The sequence below is a fragment of the Mastacembelus armatus genome, chromosome 3, assembly GCF_900324485.2.
Source record: "Mastacembelus armatus chromosome 3, fMasArm1.2, whole genome shotgun sequence".
Lineage (NCBI taxonomy): Eukaryota > Metazoa > Chordata > Actinopteri > Synbranchiformes > Mastacembelidae > Mastacembelus > Mastacembelus armatus.
The window spans coordinates 23,719,719-23,737,627 of NC_046635.1; the positions used below are offsets into that span (position 1 = coordinate 23,719,719).

At 38.9% G+C, this 17,909-nt stretch overlaps 1 protein-coding gene across 9 annotated transcripts in view; it reads right to left on the reverse strand.

Moving 5' to 3' along the window:
- The window catches only part of akap13 (A-kinase anchoring protein 13), a 96,490-nt gene that overhangs the window by 41,113 nt on the left and 37,468 nt on the right, over positions 1-17,909 (reverse strand). For all 9 annotated transcript variants that reach the window (XM_026294195.2, XM_026294196.1, XM_026294200.1 and 6 more), the window contains 2 exons: positions 16,865-16,950; positions 6,677-6,731 (listed from right to left, as the gene is read on the reverse strand). In XM_026294195.2, the coding sequence (XP_026149980.1) occupies positions 6,677-6,731; positions 16,865-16,950 (141 nt within the window). The remainder of the gene's footprint in view (positions 1-6,676; positions 6,732-16,864; positions 16,951-17,909) is intronic.

The window sequence follows — 17,909 nt, forward strand, 5'->3', positions numbered from 1 at the left end:
TGAACATGAAAACTACACCGACCTTTACCTGCAAGTGCTGCATCAGAACTTAAATTTGACCAAGGTGGATGTGGTCGTCCTTCCTCCATGGATAACTAACCCCAAAATGTATATGTAGGGTGTTTGTATGTGCATGTGTGGATTGGTAAGTGGTGGTGACAGCAGTGGATGCTGGGTGTTTTTCCTCAGACTCCACCCCTTCACACCTGTCCACCAAAACTAGCAGGGGACTGTGAGCTTGGACAGCTGTCTTCCTCCCTCTTTTTTCAAACATACACACACATAGATAGAAAAACCACAGAACAGGTGTAAAGCCCTCTGCTGAGTCAGCCAGCACTTGACTTTAATGCGAACCAGCTCACACACCATTAGACATTATGATAACTAATGTGCAACCTATTTTTTAATTCCACTTTAAAGTTACCAATGAGGGAACAGCAGAATAGTGTCAGTATCCAAATCACCACAGTTGCAAGAGACCAACAGTAAAGAGGCCAAAAGCTACAGACCGAATACTCAGAACATCTATATCACCATACTGTGATGCAAAAATACACACTTCTCAAAAATGCCAAACAGAAGTCAAAGAAAAGAGAAGGCCTGCAGAATTCAGGGTTTGTGTTGTTAGATTAATGCAACAGGAGAAAAATTGCAAAGCAGATATAATCCCAACAATTCATCCACTCTGAAGCAACAAATGTGGTAAGAAACAGCAAACAAGACAAAGCAGCCACTCTGTCTCAAAACACTATTCTCTGTATGTTTTCAAACTGATAGTTGAGATAAGTCACCACTGAGGGGACCGTAAGTGCGTCCTCTAAGTGTTGTTAATATCTTCACTTACAGACAAAACTTTATTTAGTTTTCCTTATAGTTTCTTATCAGATACTTGCTTTGTGGAGATAGATTTTTGTGTGACAGCAGCCACTCAGTCATTCTATAATCTGAGAAACTATGTGGGACTGAGCACACTGTATGCACAGTCTGAACACAAGTGCCACGCCAACTTATTTTGTGTTGAAGCATGCTGTTCTGTAAAGCAATCAGCTCATATCATTGTGTATCATCTTATCATCCGATGCTCAAAGTGATAGTTTGACCAGCACATTCAGGAAATGAAACTAGTGTAAAATATGTTGATGAATTTTTAACGCCTAATGAGAAGTCCTCACTATACTGCAAAGAGACTGCTGACATAAAGCCTCTAATTTTTCTTTTAAAATAACAATCCGCCACTTTGCACATGGTTTAGAGAGTATACTAAACCAAACTGTAATCTAAGTCTTCAGTTTGATTCATATAAAATCAATATTTCCTCCTGTATCTTTGTCTTCTTGCTGCATAACAAACAGCACTACGAAGCAGCAGCATGACACTGACCACAGACTAGTAAAACCACAGTCAGTGAGACAAGCTACTAAACTGTGGCCTTCTAACCCTTTAACCAGCTACATTATGAGATGGTGAACTAGTTACATCCACAACCACAAACCATGTTCTGCACATGTAAAGAAGCTTCACTTGTTTTTCTGTGAGCTTGTCAAATGACATTTTTGTATTCTGTCACCAAGTTGAGGTGCACAAACTAATTCTGAGCCCTTTGAGTCGTCTTTGCCCCTGTGCATCGTAGATTCTGACTTTGTACAATATATTGCTTAATAATGTATACATAAAATAGTTGATTTGCTGTATATTGACATATACAGAAACATACAAGGAGTTAGCAATGCAATATGGTTCAAGGCTGACCAGCAACCCTTAAGCAGAGCATAGTATCACCCATGTTTCATCCCTGACTTGACCTGGGAGGTTTTGCAAGTCAATATTCCTGAGCCAACCCATTTACAATGACTTTTGCCACTGAGAGGAGAAAAAAAAAAAAAAAAAAAAGAAAAAGGTCAACCTCCAAGTTCCTGCTTCACTAGTCTGGTTACCTGAGACGCCTGACTTTCAAGCTGTGCTGGAAATCGGTCCTTGGTTTGCTGATGCACTATTCCTGACAAGAACACAAGACAAAGACTGTTTCTGAAATAACTTATTATGAGCTATATAGTGTGTTTTCCATTTTGTAGCATCTGAGTGCCTACCACTATCCATTATACAGTGTACTCAATGAAATGTAATAAAGTAATGTAAACAACTTGATGGTAACAATCCCACAATGCAACATACTGCCGTTTATTTGTGGGAATATTAACATTCAGCAGTTTTACAACTGTTAATGCAAAAGGATAATTATTAGTAACAGTCGCTATTAAGTAACAGGTTTGCACTATACATACCCATATACATTGATTACCATGTTATCTTTTCAATTTAGCAAGTTGATGTTTGTTAATTAGAACAAAACAAAGTGCACATATGGTTGATGAGAATGTGATTCATTTTGTGGATACGGGAAATAATATAAACCAAACAAACAAAATATGGAACACACTGCATTGATCTGATGGTGGTGCTAAATGAAAAGTGAAGTCACAAAATTACTGTAATTCATCCTTCAGAATGATAACTGTGAATTAATTTTCAAGTCAATTCCTCCAATAGGTTCAAGATATTTCACTCAAAATCACAAATATAAACTCACATTGTCACAAAAGTCATTGGGATACATTATCTGAGAACCATACATGTGTGTACTCAAGTTTGCGTTAGTTTTACAGGTGTTGAGACATTTCAGCCTGGTGGACAGGATGTCCAACTGCCTGAAAAACCAACAGATTGGCATTGTTATTAAGTGCCACCCTACATGCATAATGAAAAGTGGCACCTAACAGTGAACAGAGACACTTTCATGTGTGTGAGAACATGCAATGGATGTCACATTTGTCCTTTCCTTATGCATTAATTGCAGTCTAGACATCCAATAAACTGGTCAAAAGTAAATCAAGGTCAGATTTAAAAAGAAATTCTGAAATATAATGTATTCTTCTATTATGCTAGTTAGAGTGAATGGTGGACTGCAAATATACCAGGGGTCAAGCAGTTTCTTGCTATTGCTACTATTGAAGTCTATTCTGTTGCTAACCTTAATAAATAATTAACCAAAGGGTAAAGCTGAAGAAGTTAAGTCGGTTTAGTGCAAGGCACAAAAAGGAAGTGATGTCAGTTTGTCACAGCAACTGCAAAGGAAATCCCACCCTCACCCACCCTTCCACTTCTGACACTCCTGTTTTTTTCTCTTTATCTTTCTGTCTTTGCCTTCTTTCCCCCTCTGTATTTCTTCATTTCCATTCTGACGGCTTTTTTCTCTCCCTCTGACAGATTGATGCTTCATGTGTTTTCCACCACTGATAAAAGAGAGTTTTCTAAGCGCAGTACAGCTCATCGATCTGTTGGTCATTTTTATTGAGACTGGTCTCTGCAAAGAGACTCATCTTTTGGAGGTCAACAAATCCTTTTTTCTTAGGTTGTTGTGTCTGCTCTTGCTCAGACATAAATGTGTCAACATTAGTGGTCGACCGATATGGCTTTCTCTAACCGATACCGATGCCAATATTTAGAAATCAGGGCAGCCGATAGCCGATATATGATGCCGATTTGTTTTGGCCGATTTTAATTTTCCCCCTTCATTTCACAAGGTATAAAATTGCCCAGGAATAAAAAGTGTATTATTGTTATGTTTGTAGTATTTTGTCCTTGCTTTTTCTGCTCCCATGCTCAGCAACTTCCAGCAGATATTGCACTTGGCCTTCCCTGATGTTGGCTGAGTGAAATACTGCCATACTGGGTTAAATTTCTTTTCAGCCATCAGACTATAGATAATTTTTAAAAAAAAAACAAAACAAAACAAAAAAAAATAGATTTGTCATTTTAAACTCACATTTTCTATAATTACATTATTCCATGCACATCACAATCCTAATATGTCTTGGAAAAAAACTGGATTGATTTCTTGCAGGGTACCTGTCATGATCCTTATGTTTGTTGACAGACGCTGCGGTAATTCAAAGGGCCATAGTCTAAGAATATGCGTAAACAAATATGTGCAACAAGTCATTTGCATGTGAAAGTAGAAACGCGCACTTCGGACAAAACTTAAGGCTAAAACGTGCACATTAGCTTTCCTCAATAAAAGTGTATTTTTTGGTGGGAGCATCGTGCCCGTGTTGCGTGTGTCGGACGCACAGACACATTTATTGAGAAACGTTATCCTGCGTGTTTTAACGAGAATATTCGACTGGAATTTCACACGTTTCTACTTTCACATTTGTTGCACACATGACGGTCAGCGTCAATTTTAATACGCTACCATGTAATTACGCGTTGGAAACGAATGGTTTTCCCCTGCCATCATTAGCTGAAGCCGTGTTAATGCGACTATAATAATTTAGCCGCTGGGCTTGTTAGCATGTTTTGGTACCCGTGCCTGCAGCCTAAACTACAGCTCGCTAAAAATACAGACCAGACAATCGCTCTCCAAAAGTAGCTTTATATTCAACCAATGAAATGTATAAGGCTAAATTAAAAACGAAAGATAAGTACTTTCTTACCGTTTTTGGACGCTTTTCAGCTCACTAAACAACCTGCTTGTCGCAACACGTCTTCACGTGTTCCACAACAACGCTTAACTGGTCGCAGATGAGCCTGCCTATAAATCGGCCAAATTTGCAGTGAAATCGGCCGATGCCGATTAATTAAAATGTGCAAAAACCTCTAGTCAACATCTAAAGTTTTTCAAATTTCATTTATAGCCTTTCCCTTTATATTGATCCAGAGGTATTCACAGCTGTAATGGCAACAATGTTATGCAGGTGCATTGAGCTCATGTTGTTTTAGGTACACTAGTGTTGTAGTTCTTGGAAACAGTAATGTTGATCCGCTAGTCAGTCATTGCATTATTCTGGTCCAGGGAGAAATGTCTCAACATATACTGGATGTATGGCCATGGAATGTTTTTCACACATTCATGGTACTCACAGGATGAAGCCTAATGAATTTCGCTCACCAAGCACCATCATCCATCAAACTTTACAATACTTTGGTATTGGACTTCCCATCATCTATTTCCATCTGTGTGAGCTTTACTTTGTGTTTTGTGTTAACAGTAACAGTAAACTAATGTGGTGACAAACGTAAACATGTTAACATTTTCACTGCAACTGTTATGGTGCGGTGAACTACAGGTGTTTATTTGAGGAACGTACGTGCAGTGACGTAGTCACGTCACTTGTTTGTTGTTGTCACGTGTTCCGTGTTAAAACCTAATAAAAGAGGAGCAGAGCGCGCGAAGCAGCTCTGGTTCCCCGGTCGTTGTCCGGAGAGAGACAACATGGTGTCCTGTGATGTATTATATGTATAGCGTAAGTGACAGCCCAAATGGAGCAACAGGAACTAGGGGACGCCGCTGCAAGCGAAGCAAGCCAGCCCCTTCCAACAGCAACTATGTTAGCACACTTTCTTTAGCATTTCGCCCAAAGCGGAGCTTTACAGCTCTAGAGAACTGCTAGCCTAGTTGTAGATTTTTAGATTTATTAAATATTTACACTAAAAAAATAAACTAAACTGCTGTAGAGAGAATACGCTTGTAAGAAATGTGCTTAACTGCTAGATCTATTTCTGGTGAGCTGAAATCATATCTTTTGGCACCAGGTTTGTGCTGTTTTCCTGGTACATCCCTCTGGCATTAATTAGGTTTGTACTCAGTCATTTCCAAAAACTCTGCAAGGTCAAGAAGAAAACAAAAAAAGGGTCATCTGGAATACTACCAACTGTTACCACCCTGCGCAGTTGGCAAAATAAGTTTCACATCATTGCGTGCATGATGTTTGAGCATGAACAATATATATCACCTCATCCAACTCATCCAAACTTAGCTTTAACTCAATTCAATTTAAGCTATTGTCCCACAAGGAGAAATTCTTCTTCATCCATACACAGCCACAGAAAACAAAAAAGAAAAAAAGATCATACCCAAATGCTAAACACAAAGACAGTGCCAGTGAACTGTCAAAATACAAAACAACCTTACCTATGTAGTGATAAAGCTTTACAAAATATATGTTTTGTCCAAAAAAAACAAAATCAAAATAGTTTCCAACAATGTCAGAATAATTTTTTGAAAGTCAGGTTTTAATCAGCATTACAGCATTAAGGCAGCCTAGCTATGTGTCATGTGTGACAAATTTATTAGCAGATATAGACCGTAAGTACTCAGTGAATAGTTGAAATTCTTTGGCATGAAACTGGCCAAACAAAGATATTTAATATTGCAAGAGACATACAATCAGCGGCTATCAGTCTCCAAAAATACCTCTCATTATCATCAAAATATTTCTGACCAGCAAAATGATGTCTGATGGTCTCAAGTTGCTCTTTCGTGTGGAGAGAAAAAAAAAAAAAAAAGACACAGGCAGTTAAACTACAGTTCTGAATTCAAGAAAAGGCTGCTGTCCAAATGCAGAGTCTCCCATGACACAAATGCCCAAACCAGGACAAACTTTAGCTTCCTATCACTTTAAATAAACTAGCCTTAAAAGACAAAAGATATAGCCATTCCCAGCATAAGCACTAGTGCATAAATGAACCAATGCAGTACACCTATCACCAATAGGAAAGTAACTTTACAGTTTGCCTTATAGTACCACGTATATCAATTTAAATTTAAAAACATGTATTTAAAGCTATTTGAATTCTCACCCAAAGTCTGGATCATTAGCAGCTAGCAATGACTTACCTGAGTGCTGAGTGTCACAGGGCTGATGAAACGACGCCTCTCTGTCTCGGTGGATCTACAAAGAAACAGGAAGACACTGAATCAGCCTGAGCAACATGTGATCGTCACCCAGAAAGAAATAATGATGCAGACCAGTGTGTCTTTTAGGAAGTGTTGCTCAGTACACAGGATGGGAGGCAACGACAAGACACTCTTAATAAAAGCAGGCTTAAGAGCAACTCCTGGCTTGCGTTTCCTAGAGGAACCCATTTGGAAATATCTAACCTCTTCTATGTTCAGCCTTTAGAACTCTCAGTCACAGTGACACACATGGACCTTGCTTGTCAGAGATTTGGCTGGCTGTAAACACACAAGGCTGAGGCTCTGCTTCCTTTGTAGTCTAACCTTCTATAAAACAGCTGTGTGTGTGTGTGTGTGTGTGTGTGCGTGCGTGCGTGCGTGCGAGCAAGAGAGGTCTTAGCAAAACCCACAGACACCCACAGACACCCACTCAACAGAAAAGCAATGATTTGACCAAAGCTCTGCAGACTTGATTGACAGCTCTGAATGTGAAGCTAACAGAGAAGCTCATTGTGTTTTAATGAACCACATAAATGAGATGCAGATAAGGATGATGAGCTGTGACTTTGAATGTGCCCCTCATACAAACTGAGTAAACTAAAAACAGATTAATAATCTATTAACAAAGTCAGCTTTCCAAGTCCAAGGTCTTTAGCAGAGACCCTCATTACAAAAGTCTTGTTGATTGAAAATCTGGCTTTGTTTTTTTAAGGGTCAAGTGATTTTTGAACTGACCTGAAGCTACTGTGATCTTTAATACAAAAACCAAATGTAGATAGTGTACCTTCTACTGTCCGACAGAAACATTGGGTGCATGGTCTATATTAAAGAATGTGGGAAATATACTCATCACAATAACTCAACATTAAAAATATTACATTTCCAATTATATAAAAAAGCCAGTTCTCAGATTTGATAAACTGGAATGATTTATGCTTCATAAATTATAACCATTAACGTTTTCATGAAATCAAACCCAGAGCTTTAATTCATGGGCAGCAGCTTTAAAAAATAGTCTTTTAACATGTTTATATTCTGGGGCAGTTGGAAAACAAGCTAGGAAGTGGCTCCCGAGAACCAAGGTAGGCTACTTCTGCCATATAAGGTTCAAACTGCTATTCTATCCTAGCCACTTTAAGACAATGTCACAAATAAGAGGAAAAGGAGTAAAAAGCAGATTCAAGTACTGCAATTTCTGAGAAAAATAAGAGAACAGAGACAGAAACAAAAGAGACAAGTCAGGAGGTTAAAAACAAAAAATCAAAGACATAAGACAAACGGGGGTGAATCAGTCCCAACCAACTAGCAAGGTCGACCGCACCCACAAAGTTGTGGAGTGAGGGGGCTGTGCTAAATCTCTAAACAACTAACCCTCAACTGTCTCGGTGCACACTATTGGCAAGCCTGCTGAGACCCAGTGAAACATTGAGCTCTGTTGTCCAGGCTTGGGAGTGGTGAGTGTGTGTGAGAGTAGCAACTGTGACCATACACTATTGCATTCCTATAAACACAATGACAACTACTTACATACCAACTGGCACCATGTACATACATTTCCATCAGCCAACTGTGCTGCATGCATACACAGTACAAACACTTACTTATGCTCCTTTTTTTCCCCCACTCATCAACCTTTACATGCATACAACAAAATCCCACACACACAGATGCATGCACAATGAGCACACAGGCTTTTTTTTCCCCTCCTCACAGCTGTGTTCAGATATCAAACAGAGCTCGCTGAGAAAGAACAAACACACTGACGAGGAAAGATTAGCTGGTCACAGAGGGCGCCAATACACACGCGCGCACACACACACACACAAATGCGTGCACAGACACACAGACAAATGCGTGCACAGGTTCTGCTTACAGGTGAAATGATTGCCAGTGATTGCGACAAATTACAAAAGGCTACATGGCACGACCTTAGAGGCAAGAGTGACAGCAGAACTTCAAACTGAAACAGAGAACCCTGGATGAAATACAGATTAAAGCTAAAGTAAAAGAAACAGCAGCTTTAAGTGTTTTAATAAAATGTTTACCCACTGTGAGCCACCAGAGCAGATTCAGTGGGTTTTGGCACTGATTGTACAATGGACTAAACTCTTAGGGATAGGATATGGATATAGGATATGAATTGGATACATCTCAGAGAGTGGACATATATGAAGGTACCTGCTATTAATGCAAATCACATATTATTAGCTCAGCTAATCTTATTACATGAAAGAATGAATGGAAACCACTTGACTAAAATGAATCAAAAAATACAGCTCATCTAGACAAAATAAAAGTCTATCCAGTTTCAATCATAACATCAACTCCTCAACTCCAACAGTGATGGTGCTTTAATGTGCAACCCTGGAGTCAGTGATTTGCATAACATCATTTGAACTTGTGTCTGTGTGTCAACCATGCAGGCACAGTCATCTTCTTTCTTGCTTATCTTCAAACCATTTTTAGGACTCCATCATTCAGCTCAAGATTAAATTACCTTGCACTTTATTGGTCCCAAACGTCATCCGAAACAAAAAAAGGGAGTCAAAGAGGTCTGTGCAGTCAAAGCTTTTTTTTTTTCCTGAAAGAAGCACTATGAATTAAGAGGGAAAAGTAGGGTTGAATATGTAGTGACTGATGTAGCAACTCATTCACCCTCTCATTCCACACATTCATCAAGCAAGTGTTCCAGCCAGTTAACAGGCCTGCAAACAGGTAATTCAGCCAGCAAACTAGGAACTGATCCCCCCTCTCTGAAAGCTTGTATCCTGGATTCAAAACAGCCCAGTGCATACTTGTAGTGTCGGGGGAATCTAAACTGCACCCAGTAAAAACACATCTGGTTTAAAAATAAAAAGGTGGTTTGGTGTGTGTATGCTGGTGCAGGCAGGGCTTGGACTGCTGCAGTGTTTCTAAAGAGGCAGGCAGCCGTAAAGGTTCCACAGCACTGAAGAATGCCATGACTGACTGAAGGACTGTTTCCAAACAAGTATGCATACATGGGTTGACCTGAGAGGGTGGCTGGCAGCAGAGTGAATTCAACTTAACACCTACCTGGGATAAAAGCAAACACATCAGCTGTCAAACAACTATCTAAGTGTCTCACAGGATTTGTTTTGGATTTTATTTCCAATTTTTGGACGAAATATGAACCGTTAAATATGAATCTGAAGTCATTTTCCAGAACCTCCTGTCAGAGAGGTCAGTGGTTAGGGGCAACAAAAAAAGGGTGCACAGACAGAGCTGACAGGCACAGTGCTGTCACACTTCGGAAACCTGAATTTATGAGAACTCATGGATTCTTTTTTTTTTCAGTATCTTCTGATAGTGGTATCACCAACTTTACAAGAGGAGGGGTCAAGAGTCACAGGCTGCATCACTTTCACAAAAAATAGGAAACGATTCCTGTGACCTGAAAACAATTACAAATGTGAAAAATAGGCTGAAGGAGGAAATAGGAGATTGGAAATAGGAGGGAAAAAAAAAAAGAAAAAAGAAAAAAAAAAAAAAGCACAAAAACATTTGGACGTGTCATTTTCTGATGGTTTGCCAACAATTTGGGGGGAGCATGATGCAAGTTTAAAGGAGACTCTCATAATCTGATCCCAAGTCCAGCATGTTTGCATGCACCCTCAGTTGGAAAAACCTGACCTGCTGGTGTGATGTTGATAATCATAGTTCTGTTTACACCTATGACAACTTCCTGTTTTTTGTCATTTACATGTCCACAACCGTGAAACTTCTCTTTTGCACATGCACGCTTACATGTAGGAGAAAGCATTCTCAAACAGAAATTACCTTGGAAAGTCATCTTTCCCTAATCTCCAACAATGATTTCAGCAATGATGTTTCCCATTTATATGACAGTTGAGAAATCAGCTAGCTCAAGAAGGCCAACTGGAACCATATTACTGAAGTATCTGTAAAGCTATTTTTGCCACATTGATTGACAGAGACATGAAGAAAGTGAACATAGCTATATTTCCTTGTTTTTTAAGAAGCCATTCTACATTTTTATACTGTATACTTTAGCACTATGTTAGTTAATATAAAGCTTTATTCACAGTTACTGTACTTGGTAAGTGGAGTGATGATGTGTTTTGTGACTCCAGGCCAGAAGAGATGCTAGGATGTGAAACGCTGGTTGGAATGAAGTCATTTGGCCAAATGCCTGTTTCCATTTGAGGCCAGAGGAAACCGTTAGCCCAGCACAGCCTTTTTCCCACACCACCATAGCTCTCCCATCTCTCTCTCAGACATACATAGATAGACACTCATTCTTGCTATTTCACCCCTTCTGTGAAAAGAGGAGCTAAACTCAGCAACAAGTTTAGAAAGTGACAATAGACTCAAGAGATGTGATACATACACCAGAGCAAGCCACTTCATAGATATTTTCACCTCTGTATCTCCCAGCTGCTCTACTCTCTTTCTGGATGTCACATTCAGCAGACAGGGCGACAGTCAACCCCATGTCAAATACCTGCTCTGCCAGAGTTCATACTTTTGTTTATGCTTATAATAAACAGATCCGCTTAGTTTAGATTATAGTAAACAGTCATCACGTAATAGGAAATGACTCAACTTTGAGTCATTAACTTGGTTTAAATTAGCTAAATTTAAAATCATAATAGTCTAATAGTTGTCAAGATATTTCAGTCTGGACCACAGAGGGAAGACTAAACAACACAAAGGAAAAAGAAAATGATGAATTAGTCTTGTAATCAGGGATTTAACAGTACCTGCATGTAATATAGTTCGATACTTTCAGAGGCATCTGTTATTCAGTCATTTCTGAGCTAACAATCCACTATGCTAATTAACAAAACTTGTCCAGGTATTGTGGCATTGGATCAAGTTCAATACTGTCTTTATTAATGACTTTTTTTTTTTTTTAAACCTAAATAAAAACAATTTAGACGACCAACCGCTGTGCTACAGCCAAGAGAAAACTCCATCCATCCATTATCTATACCCGCTTATTCCTTAACCAGGGTCACAGGGATCTGCTGGTGGATGGCAGGGGTACACCCTGGATAGGTCACCAGCCCATCACAGGGCCACATATAGACACACAAAGACAAACAACCACACACACAAGAGAAAACTCCACAGTGGAAAAAGGTTGTAAAGGATAAAGGAAAGTAGTGCAGGCAAACTGTCATTTGGGCTTTAAATAGGACAACTTTGGGGTGTTGTAAAGATCCCATTTAGAATTACTCCATAGAGCACCCACACTAAATGGCTTGGCACATAACATTTATGGTACAGTAACAGGACCTTGGAGAGAGCGAAATGTCTCAACTTTGCAGTGTGACCAGACATTTTAGGAACATCAGTGGACTTTATATTCTGTTTCTTTAGTGTTTGTCAGAATAGTACTCACTTTCCTGCCCAAATAAAGCCAGAAGGAATATAAACTGCCTCATTACATTATTTCACTGAGTTGGATATTGTGCCAGGATCAGTATCAGTGTCACAGGGAGCATATATCCAGAAACCCAACTCCACCCCAAAATAACCAGTACTCTATGTCTGAAGGGCCACTATCAACAACCATGCAATCATCTCCCAGTGTGCAACAGAGTAAAGCCGATCACAACATCCCTGGCAGACACCTACAAGTTCACCAAACTACAGTAAAGCACTTGTGATGGTTGCATTAATGTTTTACTTCAGAAAGAACTTTTTTCTGGACAGCTTTTAAGAAAGAAAAAGTGTGATCAGGCATTTAAAAACAATCTGTTTGAGTAGCTTACGCTGCCAGTGTGATCAGGCATTTTAAAACAATCTGTCTAAGGAGCTTAACCTGCTAAAATCACTTCATGAAAAACCCTCTAACGAATTAATTCCATGTTAATTATGTCTGGCCCCTATATTTGTGGTTTACTTTTATGATTTCAGTCAGTCAGTTCAGCTTTCCTATTTCTTACCTTGCTTTTATTGCCTTTACCAATAATTTTTATCTCTCTGAAGTACTCAACAACTGAATTTATAGCTTCTGTTCAAATGACTACAGTGCAGGAGCTGTATAATCATACCAACCAACTTTGAAAGTGCAGATAGGTGGCCTACCTTAATCAAAACCACGTCTACAGCTCTCTCTCCTTTAGCACAAAGACTGTACCTCCGTTTGTGTCGTTCGTACATTTTCCTTTAAATATCCAAAGCAGATTTAATAAACAGACGGTTAAAATCCAGGGAAAATACTGTAGAGGAGAGCTGAAGCTGTCTGCTAAGCTTCACATCTGGCCACAGAAGCAATCTTCTACCAGACTCCCTCCCTCCTTCTCCTCTTCCCTCCCAGCTTTTCTTCCTCCCTCCCTTTTCTTTCCTTCTGTCGCCTCTCAACTTCTCTCCTGACTCTGCCTGACTCATGCCTTTGCTCCCTCTCTGTAGTTTCTCTCTTTCTCAGTGAGGCAGTGAATGTCTCTCACTCATCCTATGTTAGCCATCCAAAGTACTACATTGTTACTTGATGTGATTCAATCATCAGAATATACGCTGCTGAGATTTAACTCCCCCTGCTGGATGAGGATATACTTAAGGCCACTTGTGAGCGATCCATTTTTATTCATATAGCACCTTTCTGCAAATTGAGTCATAAACTGCAGATTACCTGTGGCTATGTTAAATAAAGAGTGCTGTTAGGGTAATGCTGTAAGCAGCATGATAAATGGTCTAATTTGCATATTCATAAGCACTATAGGCAGTGTTCACTCATCATCACTCAGACATGTTTCACAGTAAAGATCATACTTCAGATATTTGTCCACATTTATCATGTGTAGGCTTCAGTGACAGTGCTGAACTCAATATTACAATCATATTTTAACTACACACAGGGCCCATGTGTGAAAAATCACAAAAAATTAATTGAGGTGATACAAATTACATCACATCTAGCAAAGGTCATCATTCAATTTAAACAAAACCTGCAGTAATTCATTTTTTCACCAGTTATACATTTTTTGGTATTCTTTAAAAAGGAATAAAGTATCATTTAAGTATGATAGGATGGGTTCTGACAAGGTAAAAACCTGGAGTGGCCAACAGATGGTGAAATCTATGTGGATCAAAGGTGTGAAAAGCAAAATCTGGGTTTATGAAGGAAAAGAAATAAAAGAGTATTGTATTGTAACTACGAGTGGCCTTCCTGCCATTCTATGAAGAGAAGAACTGTGCTCTGTATTTACCACTCCTCAGTACAGCAGCTGGACAAGAGCTTACAAAATCATCTATAAATATTCAATCCCTTGGCAACTGTAATCCATCAGATCTCTTGTATTAGCATGTCCTTACACTCTAATACTATAATCAGGTATGACATAAAGAATAGCATAAATTACAAGAATAAATGATAAATTTGTCTCCCCACAACCTCCCATATCAAACCTCCACACAGCCTGTACACTGAAGTTCAGAACCTGGAAGATATTTATGATGATGTGGTAATTCCTATAGTTTGTGGTCTTTACCTGACATGAGGCAAGGCAAGGCAAGACAAATTCATTTGTACAGCACCATTCATACACTACGCGAGTCAAAGTCTTTTGAGAGTAGAGAATATGTATTGACCTGAGGCCTCAGCTCCTCAGGTCTTAGTTGGCCTGCAGCACAAATACAGGAATTCCAGCAGCCACAAACAAATTAAACTCACCCCTAATCCAAACTCTGACCTTCACAATCCACCAGGTGTATCATAGTTCAACATCACTGTAATGAGTCTATTCAAGACAAATGAGGCATAGTCTTTGCATGGAAAACGCAAACTTTGAATATAAACTGCAGTTTGTTATTTCCTAGTATACCACCAAAAATGGGGGCACAGTAACTCCCCAATCTCGCCAGCTTGTATTACTCTATCATTTCACATTATCAGCCTATTAGCGCACACATACACGCCCGCACACACACATTAATGGTTCACATTAAACAATATATTTAAAAAAAGGCTGATCCATCAGTGACAATACTTTTTCCAGTGTTTCAGTGTGAAAAAGTCATTATACTGCTTTGGCCAGAGGATCACTGCAGGTATTAGCCAATATAAATATTAACAGCTTTTTCTAGCAATAATAGATGCCACAATAGAAATGACCAGGAATGGCATCCTATGTACAAGTGCCCCCACAGTATCGTCACATCTATCTTGATTGGGGGGAGTTGAGGAACTTTGTAGAGTTAAAGGACACAAGTAGGAGACAGGACTTCGTTATGTACATTGTATTACTGTTTACATCTTTTTTGACATACATTGTTGGTGCTGCCTTTTACTAGGTTGATGAGTTGTTCACATTAGAAAATGTGTACTCTGACACTTTGATGGGACTTGTAGCTGCTAATGAAAAATTTTACTCTGCACTGGTGAGTAATTTAGTGGACTTTGAAGGGTATTATTGGACATTATGGGTTAAAGTGTGAATGTAACTACAAGTTAAATCTATTAAAATATGAAATGCAGTAGTTGTGACACACATACTGAATCATCCAGAATTAAATAATCTGCTAACTACCCTAGCTAACTTAGACCTTGTCAAAATATTGGCATACTCACTATGATTTTAATTACTTCTTTAACCTTACATCTGATTTCATGCAGCTATTTGTGTTAGTAGGATTCTGTTATCCAGTTTTATACTTTGCTGCTGTGTGAAATGTTATAAAAATATAAAATAATTATATAATAACAAATATAATAGTTCACACAGTGAAAATGAAAATGTTAAAAATGCATATTGAAGTGTTGCTGTTCTCCACTCCTACTGAAGTTTGTTCAACACCAGCATACCTCCAAATTGCCTGCTCATCATAGAAATTGCAGAAGATTTCAACAAGCAGGAGGATCAAATGGCAGGTCATTAAATTTTCTCTCTGGTCAAGAGCACAAACTCTAGTGACGCCATTGATGCTATGTTGCCCTCTGCTGGCGACCCCACTGTCCTGCACACTCTGCGTACGTCCAAACATCTGGCATTTAGAACAAGCCACTGACCCAGACCGCAACCCAGGAATAAGCAGAGCCACTCCAGTCTTTGGCTGCTGCAGAATCTATCAGTCAGCAACATTTCAGAGTAAAGTCTAGTCAAGAGAAGATCGCATCCATGTGCTCAACGGCTGAGCTGAGAGAGTAAATGAACTGCATAACACAATTCCCACAGGATGATGCAGGGAGACTTTGTTGGATTTAATAATAAAGTAAATAAAGAGGTCATATTTAAGGATACTTCAAGAAGTGATATATTCCTTGCTAATGACTGCACTAACCAAAAGTACAAAAAACATAAAGCTGCAAGTCTTAATTTGAAAGCTTTGACTCGATGAGAAAATGTTCCAGACAGCTTTCTTCCTGAACTCCCTGCAAATCTCTTGCTGGCACATCAAGCTACTCATAAGCAAATCCTGCCTTCTCTTCTCCCCTCATATTATATTTCTTTACTGGAAATATTTTGCAATTCCTGCCAAATATTAAAAAAAGTGCTACATTTTTAAAAGGATAGTAAATATTGTCACTGTTTAGATAGTAAAAAAAAAAAAAACTTGTTACTCAGGAAAGTAGGAAACTGAATAAACGTAAGCTTATGACTTCTATGCGCATTCGCTATATAACATGTTTAAGACAACATCCGTTTATCTGTACTTGACCACCATTAATCACTACTGTTTGTATTTTTCTTGACTGACTGGCTGAAAGTTTTGCACTGATTTAACTGCCAAACTTTTTATAAACACTAAAGACAAGATTTTCTGATTTGCTGTACTAAGAGAAAACATAGAACTTCCTTTTTTTTTTAGATTTAAAGTTTGATGTGTTTGCTGGGTGAGCACACCCTGTTTTTAAATCCTATCATGTTAAAGTCTGTCCATCTTGTACTGTATGTTCTGCTTTATGTTGTGAATGACACTTGCTAACCTGAGTCCTGCAGAGAATAGGCCTGCAACAGGTGATGATGATTCTAAGCTCAGGAAGTGAGCTGTGTGTTTATTCACAACATTTTCATGCCAAAGGTTACCTAGGGTGTTTCAAGGCTTTAACAAACAATGAGTCATCATGGACACATATTATCAAACCTACGTAGCTACAACAAAGTAGAGCTTGATGGCTGACAGTAGAGACATTAGGCTTACCGAGGTAAAGTCAGCTTCCTCTGCTGGGCCATTTTCTTCTTCCTCTGCACCAATTAAAGGTTCTTCACACTTGATGACTTCCACCTCTGGAGAAATGCGCACAGCACAATACAATTAGTTCAATGGCAAAATCTCCAAATATAGGAATTAATAAGTGTTTAAAGTTAAAGGAACTCAGACTAGTCTGTCTGCATACATGTATAAACTGTATGCAGTTCTTTTTTACTTACTACTAAAACATTCATGCAAAGCAAATAAATTGAATTTAACTGAATAATTCATTGTTTGATTATTAAAACATATTGAAGTGTTCTGTGATGGTACCATTTTATTATTTGATAGATTAAAGGTACCAATACTTTATGCTTATGTAAGTGAACATCCATCCATCATCTATACGCGCTTATTCCTAACCAGGGTCACGGGGATCTGCTGGAGTTTATCCCAGCTCTCTTTGGGTGAAAGGCAGGGGTACATCCTGGACAGGTCAGTAAGTGAACATAATTTGTTGAATTTTAGAGGAAGCGAAAAGGTCTCAGAAATTACTCTCTATGAAAGAGACTTTCAACTTTATTTTAAAGCATTCCAACTGAATATTCAAAACTTTATACCAAAACCAAGAATCAACAGAAAGCTCGTCTTTGATGGCCCCATGGTGTTACCTGATGCTTGCCTACTGTCAGGCTGTAAATGTATCCCCTCATTCATAATGACACCTCACTCTCTGTGTGACGCACAGCACCAACCTTGCCCTTGACCATTCTTTATTGGACTTGGGTCCAGTACAATTATTCTTGATAAGTGAAAATTGCCGACAGAGGAGTGCTGGAAGTTCACTCAGAGATGACAGCCTCCACAGGTCTGCTACATACTCACATCAGCTGGTTTGTGTATGTTTGTTTTGGAGAATCCAGCCTTCAAGCTGTGTGTCTGTGGTCTGATCACGTGCACTGGTAATGTGACTGCGCCTGATGACATACTGTAGCCAGAGTGGGCATGTGTGTATGACAGAGACTAACACAGAACATATGAATATAAAGAAAAA